Consider the following 16,322-nt stretch of genomic DNA (forward strand, 5'->3'; position numbering starts at 1 on the left):
TTGTCAAACACTGTGCATGAATGAAAACCACAAACCGCCCTTCTGTCATCAGTAGAGCTTTTAAAGCAAGCTCTCATTCAATTAAGTATTTAGTGGCTGAGTGAAATGAACTGTGCGTTGTGCTGTGCTCAGCTGCCCTGAGCACTGTTGGGTAGCACTTCACAAATAAACCATGACTGCTTTCATTTGCATGGAAGAAGGCTGCACACACATCAAGCATGTTTTTTGCAGACATCTTTCGCATTTTGCCATCAGTAATCTGATTGAGGAAGTAAATCCAACCTGGTGGCAAATCTGTGAGCTGCAATACTTTAGCCTCAAGAAATAAAAAAGCTTTAAAGACAAAAAACAAAGAAAAAGAGCCCTTTCTGTGTCACAAAAGTCTAAATAAAAATATCAGGCTTCATGTGATATGTAATTATTTAAATTAGAATTTTTAATAGAGCAATTGCATTTTACATTATTTCCTATTGTAAATTTCACTTAGAATTGAAATAATTTGAAAGTTAAGCAGCATATCACAACAAATTGTGTTCAACTTTACAGGCTTGATATGATTAATGATTTAAAGTTGAACTTTTAATAGAGCAATTGAATTTTACAATTTTTACTATTGTAAATTTCACTTTGAATTGAAATAATTTGAAACTAAACAAGCATAACACAAATTGTGTTCAACTTCAGAGGTTCAGCCACACTGAAAGGAACATTGATTTACTGGGTAATTTTCCATTGGACTACATAATATTTGGGGTACATAAGTTTGGGGTTGTGAAAACCTGTGGGTCCTTCTTTCTTGTGTGTGTACGTGTGCGTGCCTGTATATATGCGTGTGTGTGTATATATATATATATATATATATATATATATATATATATATATATATATATATATATATATATATATATATATATATTGTCCTGGCAGAAAGAGTCCCAATGGGATTTTGGGATCAATGCACATTAGTATGTCCGCTTATCTGATCAATGGGAGATATAAAATAGGATCAAATGATTAGTGGTGGCAACTGTTGACAGCTGAGCCTCCTCAAGGTCTTAGAGCCACAGTTGGCTTATCCACAGCCACTGGGAAGGGAGTGGACTAACAATCAGGGCCAACTTTTCTGGTTTGGTGTAATTTCCGCTGGATGTTGCAAGATTAGACTGGCTGTGAGCCTTCAGTAGGGATGAAAGTACTTCCAGGGGGCTTTTATGTAGAAAATACATAAATAAAAGGATTATTATCTGGTTAGCGTGGCATCCGTCATCAAATATCAGGACAGCAGGCATGTCCTTCATGATATCAACCTGATTTTTTTTTTATGCATTTAAACAGTGAAAAACACAACTATGACAAAAAAAGAGAACAAACTTGTTTTACAGTGGATGAATTTATTCTCTATGATTTCTCTATAGTGCGTCCCAACATTCATTAAAAAAAAAAAAAAAAGCTAATGCATTTCTATAGGTGAAATATATGACATGATAATGAGGCTTTTCATAGAGCTTTAGACTATACAGACATAGAATTTGACCCATTTAGGGTCATTTTGTAATCAGCACATAATCACACCAAGAACAAGAGCTTCTCTCCACACAGTTTTCAGTAAATTGTTAGATTGCCTGTCCTTTCCTCCCAATCTCATGCCGTTTCTCAGCAGGTCATGCGTGCCACTCCAAACTCCAGACTCACGACAGCTGGTTCCTCTTTGGCCACATCGCTATTATACGTCCCTTCCAGCTCATCGTAGCTCTGCTTGTGGCTTTCGGAGCCGCTGCTGCCCTCTACTGTCCGCTCAGTTTCTGTGCTCTCGGTGGCCTCCTCGCCAACCTCGTGCTCATCTTCCTTCTGCTGCCGACGGGCCTCCTTGTGGTTGATGGGCGCCCCCAAAATTAGGGAATCGGGGCGCGGTGGGAGGGGTTTATCAAGTGAGCGTTGATCCCTGGTTGGCGGCGCCGCGGGGATGTTGGCACTCACGATTGGTGTCACACCTAGCTGGTGGAGCCTCTACATGCAAAAGGGACAGCAAAATTAATTTTATGGAACCTCCAGTAAACTGTCCCAAAAGTGGTACTATCATTTGTTTTCCGTGATCAAACAAACAACACCTAAGTGTTCCATTGCAAATTTTATGTAATTTAAGCACAATTCCCCCAATACTGGACCTAAAACACACCACAAGGCGACAGTATTATTTTCTGCTTTGTTTTCTTACTGTACGTAATATGACAATATTTTTTACTTCTTCGTTCTACGTTCCCATGCCTTTGCTGTTTTTGCCCCCCGATATAGCAAATGTTGTCATCCCTTTATTTTCAATTAAAATGAAAGCAATAAAACTCAGTTGCAGTTTGTAGGTTGTGCTATGTTGTTAATTCATTATAAAGATATTTTTGGCAAAGCATTTTGGAACTCCCATTTGTATACTGACCTCTCTTTAACTATTTGGAAATAAAATGACCAAACTAAAAACATTGAAATAATAAACTTAATACAGATTTGGGCACATAAAACAATCAACAGATTGTGTTCTCCTTTGGAATCATAGAGTAGTCCAGATTTTCAAGTAGAAACATTTTCATTTGAAATAAAGTTTTCAAATGATTGACAGGTGATTCTATGTGGCCTAAGGCAGCTTGAGATTAATCATTTTCATATTGGGTCGACAGATTTTTAAAGAAATTGAATAGTTTACGAAATATAAAATTAATTTAATCAATTTATGTAGTCCTGATACAGAACTTACAGTATATATATATTATTGAACTTGTTGAATTTAATTACCGTATTTTCCACACTATAAGGCGCACCGCATTATAAGGCGCACCCTCAATTAATGACATATTTTAAAACTTTTTCAATCACAATATAGTAATACTCAAAGTAATACAGTCGAACCTCTACATAGTGAACTTCAAGGGTCCGAGGAGAGAAGTTCACTATGAAGAGAGATTCACTTTATAGAGGTTTTCCTAAAATGTTCAGAATTCATTGATGAAATATGTGAATAATTTTTTAATAAATATGTAAATAATTTTATATACGTTTTTTTAAAAATAAATATGTAAATAAATGTACATTAAACAACTTAAGTTGTTTAAACACTAAAATCTAATGCGGTAAAACTAATGTAAAAACATTTTACATTGAACAAATATCTTTATTATTATTCCACAAGTCGCACTATCTCTTCTCTCTTCTTCAGAATGCCACATATCGCAGCAGGCGAAGCATCGTACTCCTTTGCAATGGCATTCTGCTTCACTCCACTCGCACACTTCCGAATTATGTCGCACTTCTCCTCCAACGACAAAGGCTTTCGCTTCCGACTTATAGATCTAGCATCCATACTTTTCACGGCAGATTCCGACATCTTAGAATTTTCGGAGGGATGACCAGCGGAGAAACGCATGCGCAGTGGACGGCGGACGAAGTGAAAATGCAAGAGAAAGTCGCGGCGCGCGAGAGCGGCTAGGCAGGGAGGAAATCCCGACAGTGCGCCCAATTTTACAACTTCACAATTTTCGATAAGTTCAGATATTCACAATATAGAGGTAGATGCTGTCAAGGGACTGACTAATAGCATCACTATGAAGAGGTTATTCACTATGTGGAGTTTCACTATGAGGAGGTTTTACATACACGTCAAATATAGCTGTTTTGCAAGGGACCGTAAAGATTCGTTCACTATGAAGAGAGATTCACTTTGTAGAGGTTCACTATATAGAGGTTCGACTGTAACAATAATAACTCAAATAATAACTCTAAACTCTCAATAGCATAATAACTCAATGTCAATATGACCAACCTTATTCAACTGTAAACACACAAAAGAAACAGGTAAAGCTTACTTTATCAGTTCATTCCCCATCTACGGATCACAATCTCAATATTGATCCATATATAAGACGCATCTGATTATAAGGCGCACCATCAGTTTTAAAAAAAAAAATTAAGGCTTTTAGGTACGCATTATAGTGCGGAAAATACGATACTTTTAAATGGATTTATTGCATGAATGCTTCTTTTAAAATTTTGAAATCTTAGGTAGCCTCATTGGAGAACCAATGCAATGAAAAAGGGACTGTAACTGGACAAACGTCTTTTCTTGTTTTGATTAATTTAGTGTTATAGTTGCAAACATTTTCATTGAAGCAGTATTCTTGTGTGTTGACTTACATTCTCCAGGGCTTGGAGTTTGCTCTCTGCTTTCCGACTGTTCTCCCTCCCAGTCAGAATGGTCTTCAGGATGGACTGCCGAGGGTGCATAGAGCGATCAAACTGGTGGTACATGTTTCTCCAAAACCTTGCACACATAGATATATATCAAAATAAGACTGTGCATAGCAAAAAAAAAAAAGTGCACAATAATATTGGACAAACTTGAAATGATAGGGCAAGGTGGAGGGCTCCAGCACAGGGCACGTTTCAGCGTGTGCAGGATTGTAGAATGGATTTAAGTAATTCTGCTTTTCGCTCATAAGATGTGCCCACAATGAATGAGTTCGCTCTCTTAGCCTGGAACACAAAAACGCAAGTCAAGTGAGTCACACTTAAGTTCTCACACATGGTTTCTACAGCATCGCAGAAAATGACTCATTATAATTACTGCGCAAAGCATTTCAGAACATTTGAATGTTTAGGTGGCAAAAACAGTTATCAATTTTGCCTATTTTAAGCTCAGAGGATGGTGTTTTAGTTTTCTTTTTAATTCTGTGCACTGTTATGTACAGTAGGTGTCATGTGATTATCAGAATTCCCCAAATATAAGACGCATCCGTGTCTTAATTTTGGGGTCAGATTCTGGTATTTTTTTTGTCTGTATAAGACGCACCTAAACTTTGGCAATGGTGTAAAAACTACTACGCAGGACGTCGTGGGTCGGTAGGCAGAAAACTTCGAAGACCTCCTCAATTCCACCGACACGTCTTCCTCTGAGGAAGCTTTTCTATCTCAAGGCTGAAGTCACCGAGGTGGTAAAAAGAACTCCTTGGTGTCAAGGCCCCGGATATGAATGAGATCCGCCCCGGAGTTCCTAAAGGCTGTGGATGTCGTAGGGCTGTCCTGGTTGACAGGGCTATCGGTACAGCGTCCGCATGACTGCTCAGAAATCTGAGTCGAAAGGTGAAGCTTTCTGTTTACCGGTCGATCCACGTTCCTGCTTTCACTTATGGTCACGAGCTGTGGGTCGTGACAGAAAGAACGAGATCCCACATATAAGTGGCCGAAATGAGTTTTCTCCACAAAGTTTCCTGGCTCTCCCTTAGAGATAGGGTGAGGAGCTCAGTCATCCAGGAGGGACCATGTGTCGAGCCATTGCTCCTCCGCGTTGAGAGGAGCCAGTTGAGGTGGCTCGGGCATCTGGTTAGGATGCCTCCTTGACACCTCTCTCAGGAGGTGTTCCGCCAGGAGACATTAGAGCACAGGAGTCAAACTCAAGGCCCAGAGAGCAGATCTAGCCCGCCACAAGTTTCTGGTTCTGGTCTGGGGGGGGATGCACCTATACTTTTGACCTTCATTTTTGGGAAACAAAGAAAGTGTGTCTTATATTTGGGGAATTTCTGTATGTGTTGTCATGGTGGATCATCGCTTCAGGACTGTGGACTCACTGCAACTCTTCTCTCTGCCTCTGGTTGTTGCCAAGGAAATTTCCATACTGACATGAGTGGACATGCTCATGGATTTGCAGCAGGAACCACTCGCTGAATTCAAATGCCTAGAATATGAAAAATATATACTTGTAAAATCTGGATAGAATATAACAGTAACTGTACTTTGCATGCAGAACAAAGATAAAGTCACACACCTGAGGGAACTGCTCAGATAGCTGCCAAACGCACTCCAGGAACTGAGTGAAAATTGGAGACACTTCCTTGGGGTCTCCATCCAACTGGTCACACCTAAACGATACAATTTACATTACAGTTATCAATCATTGATTATCTATAATGAGAACCCCACTCAATTTACTTTGTTGTCGCTTTGAGTTTTAATGTGGATCAACACAAATTCACTTCAAATTATTTCATTATTAATATTATTGTGAAGCAAAGCAGCTCAATGTTTATTATTATTATTATAATGTAGTTTTGTGTTTGCAGTTTTCTGTCATTTTATTATTATTTTTAAATTGTCTCCATTCTTGTAAGACGAATTTTACTCCATATACAGCAAGCAGCAAGCAAATGATTTCGTAGTGTAAAAATGAGCTGATTTTTTAATAAATGAAAATCTTGAAATTTTTTATGATTAATAAAAATTATAATATTTCATAATCAATAGTGATGCTGGAACTTGTTTTATTTTTAACAGTATTAAAAAAGAATTACAAATTAGAAGGTGCTGTTTCAAAATTCTGTAAATATATACCATAATTTTATTGGTCCGGCCCACTTGGGAATGGATTTAATGAGCTTAAATTAGTTCAATTCCCCTACTTTAAAGTGTTCAATAAATAGCGTTGAGTTGAGAGGACTTCAATGTACTTTGAGAAATTGGTCAGCGATAAAACTCACTAAATCTCCACAAGCGCACAACTTACCTGTCGGCAAACTTGTGGCCAAAGGAGATCCAGTCTTTCTCTATAAGCACCTAAAAGAGAAAAAAAAAGAAAGAAAAGAAACTCACCACCCAAGATGAAAAACAGCTAAGAAGCATACAAGAACATCCAAGAAGTATGTGAGTGGTACCATGAAACCCTTGATGGTGCGGTAATAGGGGTCCATGAGAAGAGCCCCTAGGGAGCAGACCTGTGCTGTTCGGTCCCATCCGTCAGAACAATGAACCAACACACTGGCTCCTTCCTGGGTCACAGCCTGGTGGTTGGATGACAAAACAATGGAAAAAAAAAAAAAACTCCCTCAACAAAAAGTGTTCAATTGTTTACAGAAAAGCAATTTCTATTAGACACATGTTTTCATTTATTAGTTTTGGAATTTACCTTAGCAAGGAAGATTGCTGCATCCACAATAGCTTTGATATGCCTCAACCAGCCGCAACTCTCCAGCCCTACCAGGTAGTCACTCATAGAGAGGGACCGAGCTCCAATCACTAAAGCAAAAATCAGATAGCTAAAATGAATGCCTGCAGAGGACAGATCAACTGTGATTGTTTAAAACTGCAATGTTGGACCTTCCAGCAACTTCTGCAGGCTACTCCTCATCACATGGATGTTCTCAATCCCCACAAACTGGAAGCGAATGTTGGAGTAGTTGTCCTCATTCTCGTAGCCTTTTCCTGCAGCTCGATTGGCAAGTGCATTCAGCTGCAAGACAGTCAAGCGTGAGATGAGGAAGCAGCAGTTTAAACTGAGCAAATTTATGAAACATTTAAACATTACTGCATGACCTACAACTACTTGGGTTTCTTCATCCACATTCTAATTGACAAATTTAATGAGGTAGCTTGGTAATTAGATTCTGTTTTCACAACTAAAGTCATCTTTAACGGGCTAAAGTGTGCTTCATTGTCTGCACTCACTTATTTCACTAACTAAAATACCAACTATCAAGCTTCACCCATTATCATCACAGTAACCAAAGTCTCCCTTATATGAAACTATCATTTTGAAAATTACAGGTCTGGTCTTACTTTTGGCCTTGTGTCCATGACGTAAACAAATCGACTGTTGTGGTTGGCCTTGCTGATGGCCTGTAGCATGCTTTCATCTTCTAAACAGCGTGCACTGAAACCAGAGAGTGGCTGGCTGCACCGGCACACTGCTGCCTGTCGTGTTGGACACATAACATACCCCAGAAAAACAAACAATAACCATACAAAATAATATAGAATTAAAGCATGAATTAAGCTAGCAAACATAACATATATACATATATATATTATATATATACACATATATATATTATATATATATATTATATATATATATATATATATATATATATATATATATATATACACACACACACACACACACACACACACACACACACACACACACACACAGACAAACAGTGGGCCCCCGTGTTACGAACTTAATCCATTCAGCGGCTACGCTTGGAACTTGAACTGCTCGTATGACGGGCAATCCAAAGCTATGTTAATTAGTGAATGCGTGCAACGCGTGCAAAAACCTAAGGTAAAAACATCACGACTTTATACACATATTAAAAATGAGTAACATAATCTACTGTACAGTTAAATTAAATAACATATACAAAGGAAAAATGACATTTACCTTTGGGGCGACGTGACTTGAGCTAGGTGAGGCGGAGGGGAGCAGAGACCAACCCGCAGAATTTATTTATTTATTTTCTTAAACGGGAACTTTTCTCAAACTAGAACATCACCGGCGATTTCCTTCTCTTTAATCCATAATAGAAGAAGTCTCTCAATTTTGTTGTCGATCGAGGTCCGTCCCCCGGCAAGGAAAGTCTTGCCCTTAGAAGATTGCCGAGCGGTTACGGCCATACTCACGAGCAAGGTTAACCATGCGTGCGCCTCCTTCGTATTTTTTTTTTTATTATTATCTCCATCTTCGTTTCTATTGTAATCATCCTCTCACTTCTTCCTTTACCGCCACTAGCAATTTTAGAAGCCATGTCTAACAGATAAAGTTTGCAAAATCTTCACAACATTCCTTCCTTCCGTTTTTGACTGATTTTCTCTCCTTCCTTCCGTCCCGACCAGCTGTGCCATCAAGCTAGATGAAGGCGTTCGACCAATAGCATATCGGCATTTCCGTGACTGACACCGTGACTGAAACAGTGACTGTGACGTTGTAAGAGCAATAGCATATAAGCGTTAGAGTCTCATGTTTGAGCAGATAATTTCGTTGATGTAGCAAAGTGAAGTCAAATGTTCGTACACATTGACTGGCAACGCGTGGTGAAATCATAGATAAAACCACCACAAATTTACACACATATTTAATATTAGCACCATTATCTAATGTACAGTTAATTTAAATAACATGGATATATGAAGGATAAATGACATTTTCCTCTGGGCGACGTGACTTGAGCTGAGTGGAGACGGAGGTGAGCAGAGACCAACCCGCAGAATTTATTGATTTATTTTCTTAAACAAGAACTTTTCTCAAACTAAAACATATTACCGGCGATTTCCTTCTCTTTAATCCATAATAGAAGAAGCCTCTCCATTTTGGTGTCGAGCGAGGTCCGTCCCCCGGCAAGGAAAGTCTTGCCCTTAGAAGATTGCCGAGCGGTTCCATCCATACTCACGAGCAAGGTTAACCATGCGTGCGCCTCCTTCGTATTTTTTTTTTTTTTATTATCTCCTGCTTAGTTTCTATTGTCATCATCCTCTTACTTCTTCCTTTACCGCCACTAGCAATTTTAGAAGCCATGTCTTACAGATAAAGTTTGCAAAGTCTTAACAACATTCCTTCCTTCCGTTTTTCACTCATTTTCTCTCCTTCCTTCCATCCCGACCAGCTGTGCCATCAAGCTAGATAAAGGCCTTCGGCCAATAGCATATCGGCATTTCTGTGATTGACGTGATGCCGGCCAATAGCATCTCCGTGAGTGAGACCGGGACTGACACCGTGACTGAGACAGTGACTGTGACATTGTAAGAGCAATAGCGTTCAACGTTGCCGTAATGAGCGTCAACTTCTGATTTAGTTGACGTAGCAAAGCGAAAATAAATGTACTAATACAATGGCCGGCATGTCGAACTGTTCGTAAGACGGAATCTTTGTGCGTAAGTGGGGGACAAAAAACTCCGCGGTCCACGCTCGTAAGTCGAAATGTTCGTCAAAGAGGGTGTTCGTAAACCGGGGGTCGACTGTGTGTGTGTGTGTATATATATATATATATATATATATATATATATATATATATATATATATATTTTTTTTTTTTTTTTTTTCATGGTGATGGCTAATGTACCTTTTTCTCTTGGTAAAAGTAAGTAAGCACTGGAAAGCGTCCTTTGCTCCTGAACTTGGAACTGCCCACAATAATGGGCTTACTGGCCGTGATGGGGACGTACAGGTCACGAGGATATGTCTCACAAATCTGAAAAGAAAGGTTCAAAGATAATTGGATTATTAATATTTAAATATGTGCCATAAAGATCCATCTGTCCATCCAATTTCTACCCCTTTATCCTCTGATAAAGGGGTCGCACTGTCAGGTCGCAGGGGCAGCAACTTCAGCAAGGAAGCCCAGACTTCCCTCTTCCCGGCCACTTGGTGCAGCTCCTCCGGGAGGATTCCCAGGCCAGCCGAGAGACACATAGTCCCTTCAGCGTGTCCTGGGCTGCCTCCGGAGCCTTCTCTTGGTGGGACATGCCCGGAACATCTCATCAGGGAGATGTTAAGAAGGCATCCTAACAAGATGCCTTCTCAACGGGGAGGAACAGTGACTTGACACCAAGCCACTTGTGGATGACTGGGCTTCTTACCCATATCTCTTAACGGAGAACCCAGACATCCTGCGGAGGAAACTCATTTCACCTTCTTGTATCCAAGATTGCGTTCTTTCGGTCACGACCCACAGCTCGTGACCATAGGTGAGGGCAGGATGATTAGAGAGATTCGCCTTTCAATCAGCTCTTTCTTTACCACAAGAGACCGGAACAGAGTCCGCGGCACAGCAGACGTTGCACCAATCTGCCTACCGATCTCCCGTTCCATCATATCCTCACTCGTGACCAAGACCCCAAGATATTTAAACTCCTCCACTTGGGGCAGGAGCTTAGCCCCAACCTGTAGAGGGCAGGCCAACCTTTTCCAACTGAGGACCATGGTCTTAAACCTGGAGGTGCTGATCTTCATCCCAGCCATTTCACACTTGGCTGCGTACCGCTCAAGTGAGAGTTGGAGGTCACGGCCTGAAGAATTCAACAGCGCTAGATCATTGACAAACAGCAGAGATGCAATGCTAAGACCACCAAACCGGACCCCTACAACTCTTCAGTGGCACCGAGAAATTCTGTGCATAAAGATAATAAACAGAATTGGTGACAGAATTGGCATCCTTTGCAGAGGCCCGGCCACAAGGTGCTTGCCATCAAGCCCAACCTTCAGGCCTGGCTAAAGAGGGTAGTTTTGGCAATCCACGTCCAGGCAAGGAAAAATGTGACCCAATATTGTTTATCATCATAAAGGACTATATGCCTTGCTTAGTCTGGTCCCTCACCTAGGACCTGTTTGTAATGGGTGACCCTAGCAGAGGCATAAAACCACAGACAACTTAGCTCCTCGGATCACTGGGACATGCAAAACCCTCCACCACAACAAGGTGACAGCCCACAGAGGGGTGTCATAAAAAAGGGAAAGAAAAGACAATTCTCTGTTGTCAAAAAGGAGTGTGGTATCATCCATAAAGGACCCTTCCACTGCTGTGGGTACTCCAGTGGATGGGAACAGTAAGAAATACGTTTTAATCTCATTTTGGACTAACACATGACTTTTTAGTGTCACTGCTGAGGTTTTAACGCCCCCTTTTGGACCATTTCTGAATGTAATGTTAATGAATGTCCTGTAAATCACATAAAAAGTACTCAACTATTTGATATCAAACAAAACAGTTATCCTGTTGTATTCTACATCACATTCTATGAAACCAGAATATCACGGACCTTGTAGTCTCTGTTGACGTCTGTGAGCTGCCATTGGTCGCAAGGAACACCCATCCTCTCAAACTCTGCTCCTAAATCAAGGAGTTGCCATCCTTCTTCACGTTGCTGGTCATTTTGTTTGGGATTGTAGGAGAATGCGTAGAGCTCTTCATATGACTCTGCATAAAAGGAAGGAAATTGTAAATGTAAAGCAATTAAAAAATATATATCAAAATAATAAAATGGCAAAAGATTAAAAATATACTTTATTCGAACGAAATTGACTAGCTCGCCACCCTAAAGTGGTTACAGAAATGGATGGATGGATAGTGACTAAACATGGCAAGTTCCCTTTTTTCCCCCCAATGTCAACATATCAAAAATTAAAATCTGATGAACTAGAATAGGACCCTACAAGACACTACAATGAGGGTAAGTAACACCAAAAAAATTGATTGATAGCATACTCTGTATTTTGCTCACTTACGTTGATGCTAATAAAACAGTGTGAAATTCCAATTTATTACAAAAGAAATCTAGGTAAAAGATTTACAATGCTCTGCTCCTGAGCTATTCTCTTTTCCTTCGCTCCTATCAGCATGTGTGTTCCATCAATAAGTAAGGCACTCCTCTCATGGTCTACCTAACAGGAAGGAGTTGGGGCAGGAGTAGATTACAACTCCTTCCGTCATTGGTCGATGGCCGCGCTGGGGCTAAGTCTTACACACTATTCCTTTAAGTAAATACGTATACTGCAGTAATATTTGTCTTATGTACTTTTCACAATTAAAAAAAATAAAAAATTAATGCAAGAACACATGCATGAAAATTCCATCAGAGGATACTCTTGTAATATAAAGTATATTTAGCTCTATAAGAAGTCAAATGTGCCTGGTAAATGTATTAAAGAACAAACATATTTTAATCCTTTAAATTAACCCAACTGTAAAGAATCCATTCCAGATTTAAGAAACTGTATGGAGACTAGCTCGGCCATACAGAGTGAAACCTACCAGGCCGCAGAAAGCGCAAAAGGGAGCTGTAGACATCGTGGCAGTCACGTTCTCTCTGCACCACAAAATGAACCACTCTGAAGTTACGGCATTGAATGACCAGCGGGCAGCCCGAGGTGGTGAGAGAAAGTTTCTCCACGGATGCGATGTGGTGGTGCAAAATCTGGAGAAAAGAGTGGCAGTCAATAAACACATTTCTAATTGTATAAGGTAAAACAATTCAAATTTAGTTGTCGAAGATCCTTTCAGACTTAGTTCCTTAACTGCACATGATACTATCTGGATGCATTTTCAATATTATTTGCATTCTTTCCAAAACGTAATGAAATCATTTAGATAAATGTGAGAAAACTCTCATTGAACCATACATGTAAATTTTACAACACACTAAATTTGATCAAAAAGAACTGAAAGGTTTTTGTTTAACAACAACACCTCAAAGTTCATTATGTAATGTACATCTTTTGGCATTATTATTGATGTCTAATAATAATTTTGCGAATTTAGAAAAAACTGCATACATGTAAATTTTACAACACACTAAATTTGATAAAAAAGAACCGAAAGGTTTTTGCTTAAAATTGAATGCCAATTTTCTTCAGGCCATTTTTTTCCCTGTATAAAAACAACACCTCAAACTTCATTATGTAATGTACAACTTTCGGAATTATTATTGAGGCCGTATTTTTTTTTACACATTGCTTTTGCACTCTTATTATATATGCATAAATGTGTTTGTTTGTTTTGTTTGTTTTTTTAAAGCTGTGTTTTAAGACCTTAAAAATTATGTTTTTCCTTTGTCAAGATTTTATAAACACCCTGTATTATAATATTAACTATATTATCATTATTTTTGCAATACTGCAAAAGTGTCATCATGCCATGTGGAAGTGAAGACCTTAGCTACAATTACCCACGGATGTTGTGGATTTAGCTTTGGTCCAAAAATGTGACGTTTTGAATCCACATCAGTGTGATCTACTCACCCAAACCTCTTGTCCGGCAGATGTTGAGTTATTGGAACTGCTCTCCACAAAGATAAGGTGTGTCGCTGTGAGGTACAGCGTGCCGCTGGTGGATTTGTTGCTGAAGCGATCCAACAGGCGTACTTGCTCCACCTAAAAGGCACGCACGCACACACACCAATAAATAATCAGGATATACATGAACAGACACACCATTTGGTGTTGATGTCATGCTGTGAGGATTTTTGCTGACACCTTGAAGAAAAACGCGCGGCATGATGCCAGCTGGAGTGCCATTTAATCCTGGCCACCTGGTGCTTACCATCCACAACCATAGCTGAATGCAGGCTGAGGACACAATACATCCACTTTATCCTCTTGCATTTATAAGTTGGAGCCTATCCAAGCTGACTTTGACTGAGAGGTGGGAGGCAGCCTGGATTTGCTGTAAGCCAATCGCAATTTTGTCTTACTGTAAACAGAAACGTTTCAATTGGAAACAATTAGTTTTTTCTTCCGCCATTTCCCACTCTTCCATAAAGACAATTAAAAGAGACATAAAGTACATATAAATGGGTGTGCTTATGATCACACTTCTTTAACAACACAAGTACTCTTTTATGGTGGAGTCACATAGTAAAATCAAAACATCCCTTGTGTATTTGAATGTACTGCTGCTGACTGAGCTAAATCTCATAAAAATTGCTGAAGTATTATGACCTCACATATGATTGTGCTTTGAACTTTGTTTTTGTCTTGTAGTTTAGATTTTAAAGCAGCACTACCACTCCTGGACCTTTTTGGAAAACTCGACAGATGTCTTTGAGTACTAACGGATATCCACGAGGAAGTTCTGGCACCATTTTCAAGCGTGCCAAATGCTGTGCAGTGGCAGCCACACTGACTAAGCAACAGCAGCCAATTTCAGGTCTGACTGCCTGCAAGTTTTAGAATGTTTTCATCTTGTTTAGAGGGTTGGAAAGAGTACCAGTTATTTAAATAAGTATACATTGATATTGGTACACAAAAAGGGGGGGAAAACTGAAAGAAATGCAAAAAAATAAGTGTTTCATTTAGTTAATTAATCCTAAGTATGAGCAGTTTGACCAAATTGGAGAATTTTGTTTTTAATCAATATAACTTAAAAAAAAAGTAATTTATTTATTCTGAATCAAAAATTTAAAAAAATGAGATCCAAGTTGCATTTTTTGCTGTGATCATGGGCAGTGATATGAAATGCTATGAAACTCTAGTTTGAACATCAACGCATAAATCACATGTCAGAGTTAAATATTCACCCATGTCGCATATTTTTTACACAGGGAAGCATCTGTGATTCCTTAGCTAGATAGATATAAACAGTTTTGTCACACATTTTTTACGCGAGTAAGCATCTGTGAGTCCTTAGCTAGATATGAACAGTTTATATGTTCAAATTCCCATAAACGTGCACACACAGTCATAATGTTCTCCATAAACTGTCAGTTTTTAGCAATCTTTTAGTGTCCAAAACCTTTGTTGCGCCTTTAGAATGTGGTCTGTCAGTTATATAGCTACCTTAGATATTCAAAGCACTTTATACAGACAACTCATTTACATACTAAATGGCACAATATGAGGAGTAACTGGGGATTCCGTATCTTGTTCAAGGAAACTTTAAGATGGTCACAATACTCGAGGCTCCATCCCATAACCTCTTAGGTGGGAGATAACCACACAGCCACATGCCTGCTATCATTGCATTTTCTGTAAACTGCCCAAATCGATGATTTACCATTGCAGCAATTCTTAGTGACTCAGTCATTCTTCCTCCGTTTCCTTTTTCCTGTTCTTGTCTCAACAGTGATGAGAGCAGCTATGCTCAATACAGGAAGTCAGTAGCTGAGAATGTAGGTTTAGGAGATAATGAGGTCTTTTTTTTTCCTTTTTTTTTTTTTTTAACCTTAACGTTGATTGTTTATCTGATTCGTGGTGGTTTAATACAGTGGTAAAGAGGCGGTAATAATAATTAAGAAAATTGATTACAAAAAATACTCATAGCAATTTTGCAATCCCACAAATGACTTAAAACCGAAAGCAGCGCCACTTGATGGTCTACTACCAATCTGTAACATTTAGCTGATCTTCCTTAAGTGATTTAGCCTGAGATGACTGACTGACAATCCAATTGTGTGCTAGTGCTTTTTTGTGCGTGTCTGTAATTTAACAGTAATAGGTCACGCCTATTACGAGGCCTCTAAGAGAGAGAGAAAAAAAAAACATAAGTATTCATTGCATTGCCCAATCATGCGATTCGTTTTGTGTTGACTGCTTCGTTCGATCAATACGAGGGCGTGACAGATGAAAGAGTAAAGATGAAGTGTTACAAGTGAGGTGAAACAAAAAAAGCTCAGATTCACGTCACGTAGAAGACGAGCCAGCTTGCGACACCTGCAAGAATGCACTTATTAACATCATGACACACGCATTGCGAATACATGTAAGAGATGAAACAACAAATCGTGTAATCAAAGATCATCCAGAATGTGAGGCCGAGCTACTGTCTTCCATCCACTGCAATTAGCTAGAAAATGTTAGCTACCTTCGGGGTTCGGATATGCTCCATGTCTCCGGGTGGTAACAGCTGTCAGCGACTTCAGAGTTCAAGCAACGCCTTCTGCATATAGCTCTATCATTGATAAAAATCGCATTTAAAATGTGCTACATTAAACACGGTAGTCTAACGAAGAGTGCATTCAGTGTGTTTATTGTTAATTACTTCACTCTAGCATCCGCATCGAGCGCTCGATAATCACGC

The 16,322-nt window shown here is 39.3% G+C and overlaps 1 protein-coding gene across 3 annotated transcripts; it reads right to left on the reverse strand.

The window, feature by feature from the left end:
• Window positions 1–1,377: 1,377 nt before the first annotated feature.
• mtmr6 (myotubularin related protein 6) lies at window positions 1,378–16,317 on the reverse strand. 3 transcript variants are annotated; one of them, XM_088401737.1, is made up of 15 exons: window positions 16,107–16,317; window positions 13,547–13,678; window positions 12,561–12,723; window positions 11,569–11,726; window positions 9,873–10,001; window positions 7,591–7,725; window positions 7,132–7,264; window positions 6,941–7,050; window positions 6,690–6,815; window positions 6,542–6,591; window positions 5,807–5,900; window positions 5,610–5,716; window positions 4,384–4,518; window positions 4,180–4,306; window positions 1,378–2,007 (listed from the first exon to the last, which is right to left on the reverse strand). In XM_088401737.1, exons 1-15 carry the CDS (start codon window positions 16,128–16,130, stop codon window positions 1,654–1,656), a joined length of 1,977 nt encoding a protein of 658 aa, XP_088257863.1. In that variant the 5' UTR covers window positions 16,131–16,317; the 3' UTR covers window positions 1,378–1,653. The 3 variants fall into 3 exon arrangements, with proteins under 3 accessions (XP_088257863.1, XP_088257864.1, XP_088257862.1); XM_088401738.1 differs by lacking the exon at window positions 16,107–16,317 and adding an exon at window positions 13,848–13,997; XM_088401736.1 differs by lacking the exon at window positions 16,107–16,317 and adding an exon at window positions 13,781–13,837.
• Window positions 16,318–16,322: the final 5 nt, after the last annotated feature.

This window comes from Hippichthys cyanospilos, chromosome 19 (assembly GCF_059441005.1).
Source record: "Hippichthys cyanospilos isolate Australia breed blue-spotted pipefish chromosome 19, RoL_Hcya_1.0, whole genome shotgun sequence".
Taxonomy (NCBI): domain Eukaryota; kingdom Metazoa; phylum Chordata; class Actinopteri; order Syngnathiformes; family Syngnathidae; genus Hippichthys; species Hippichthys cyanospilos.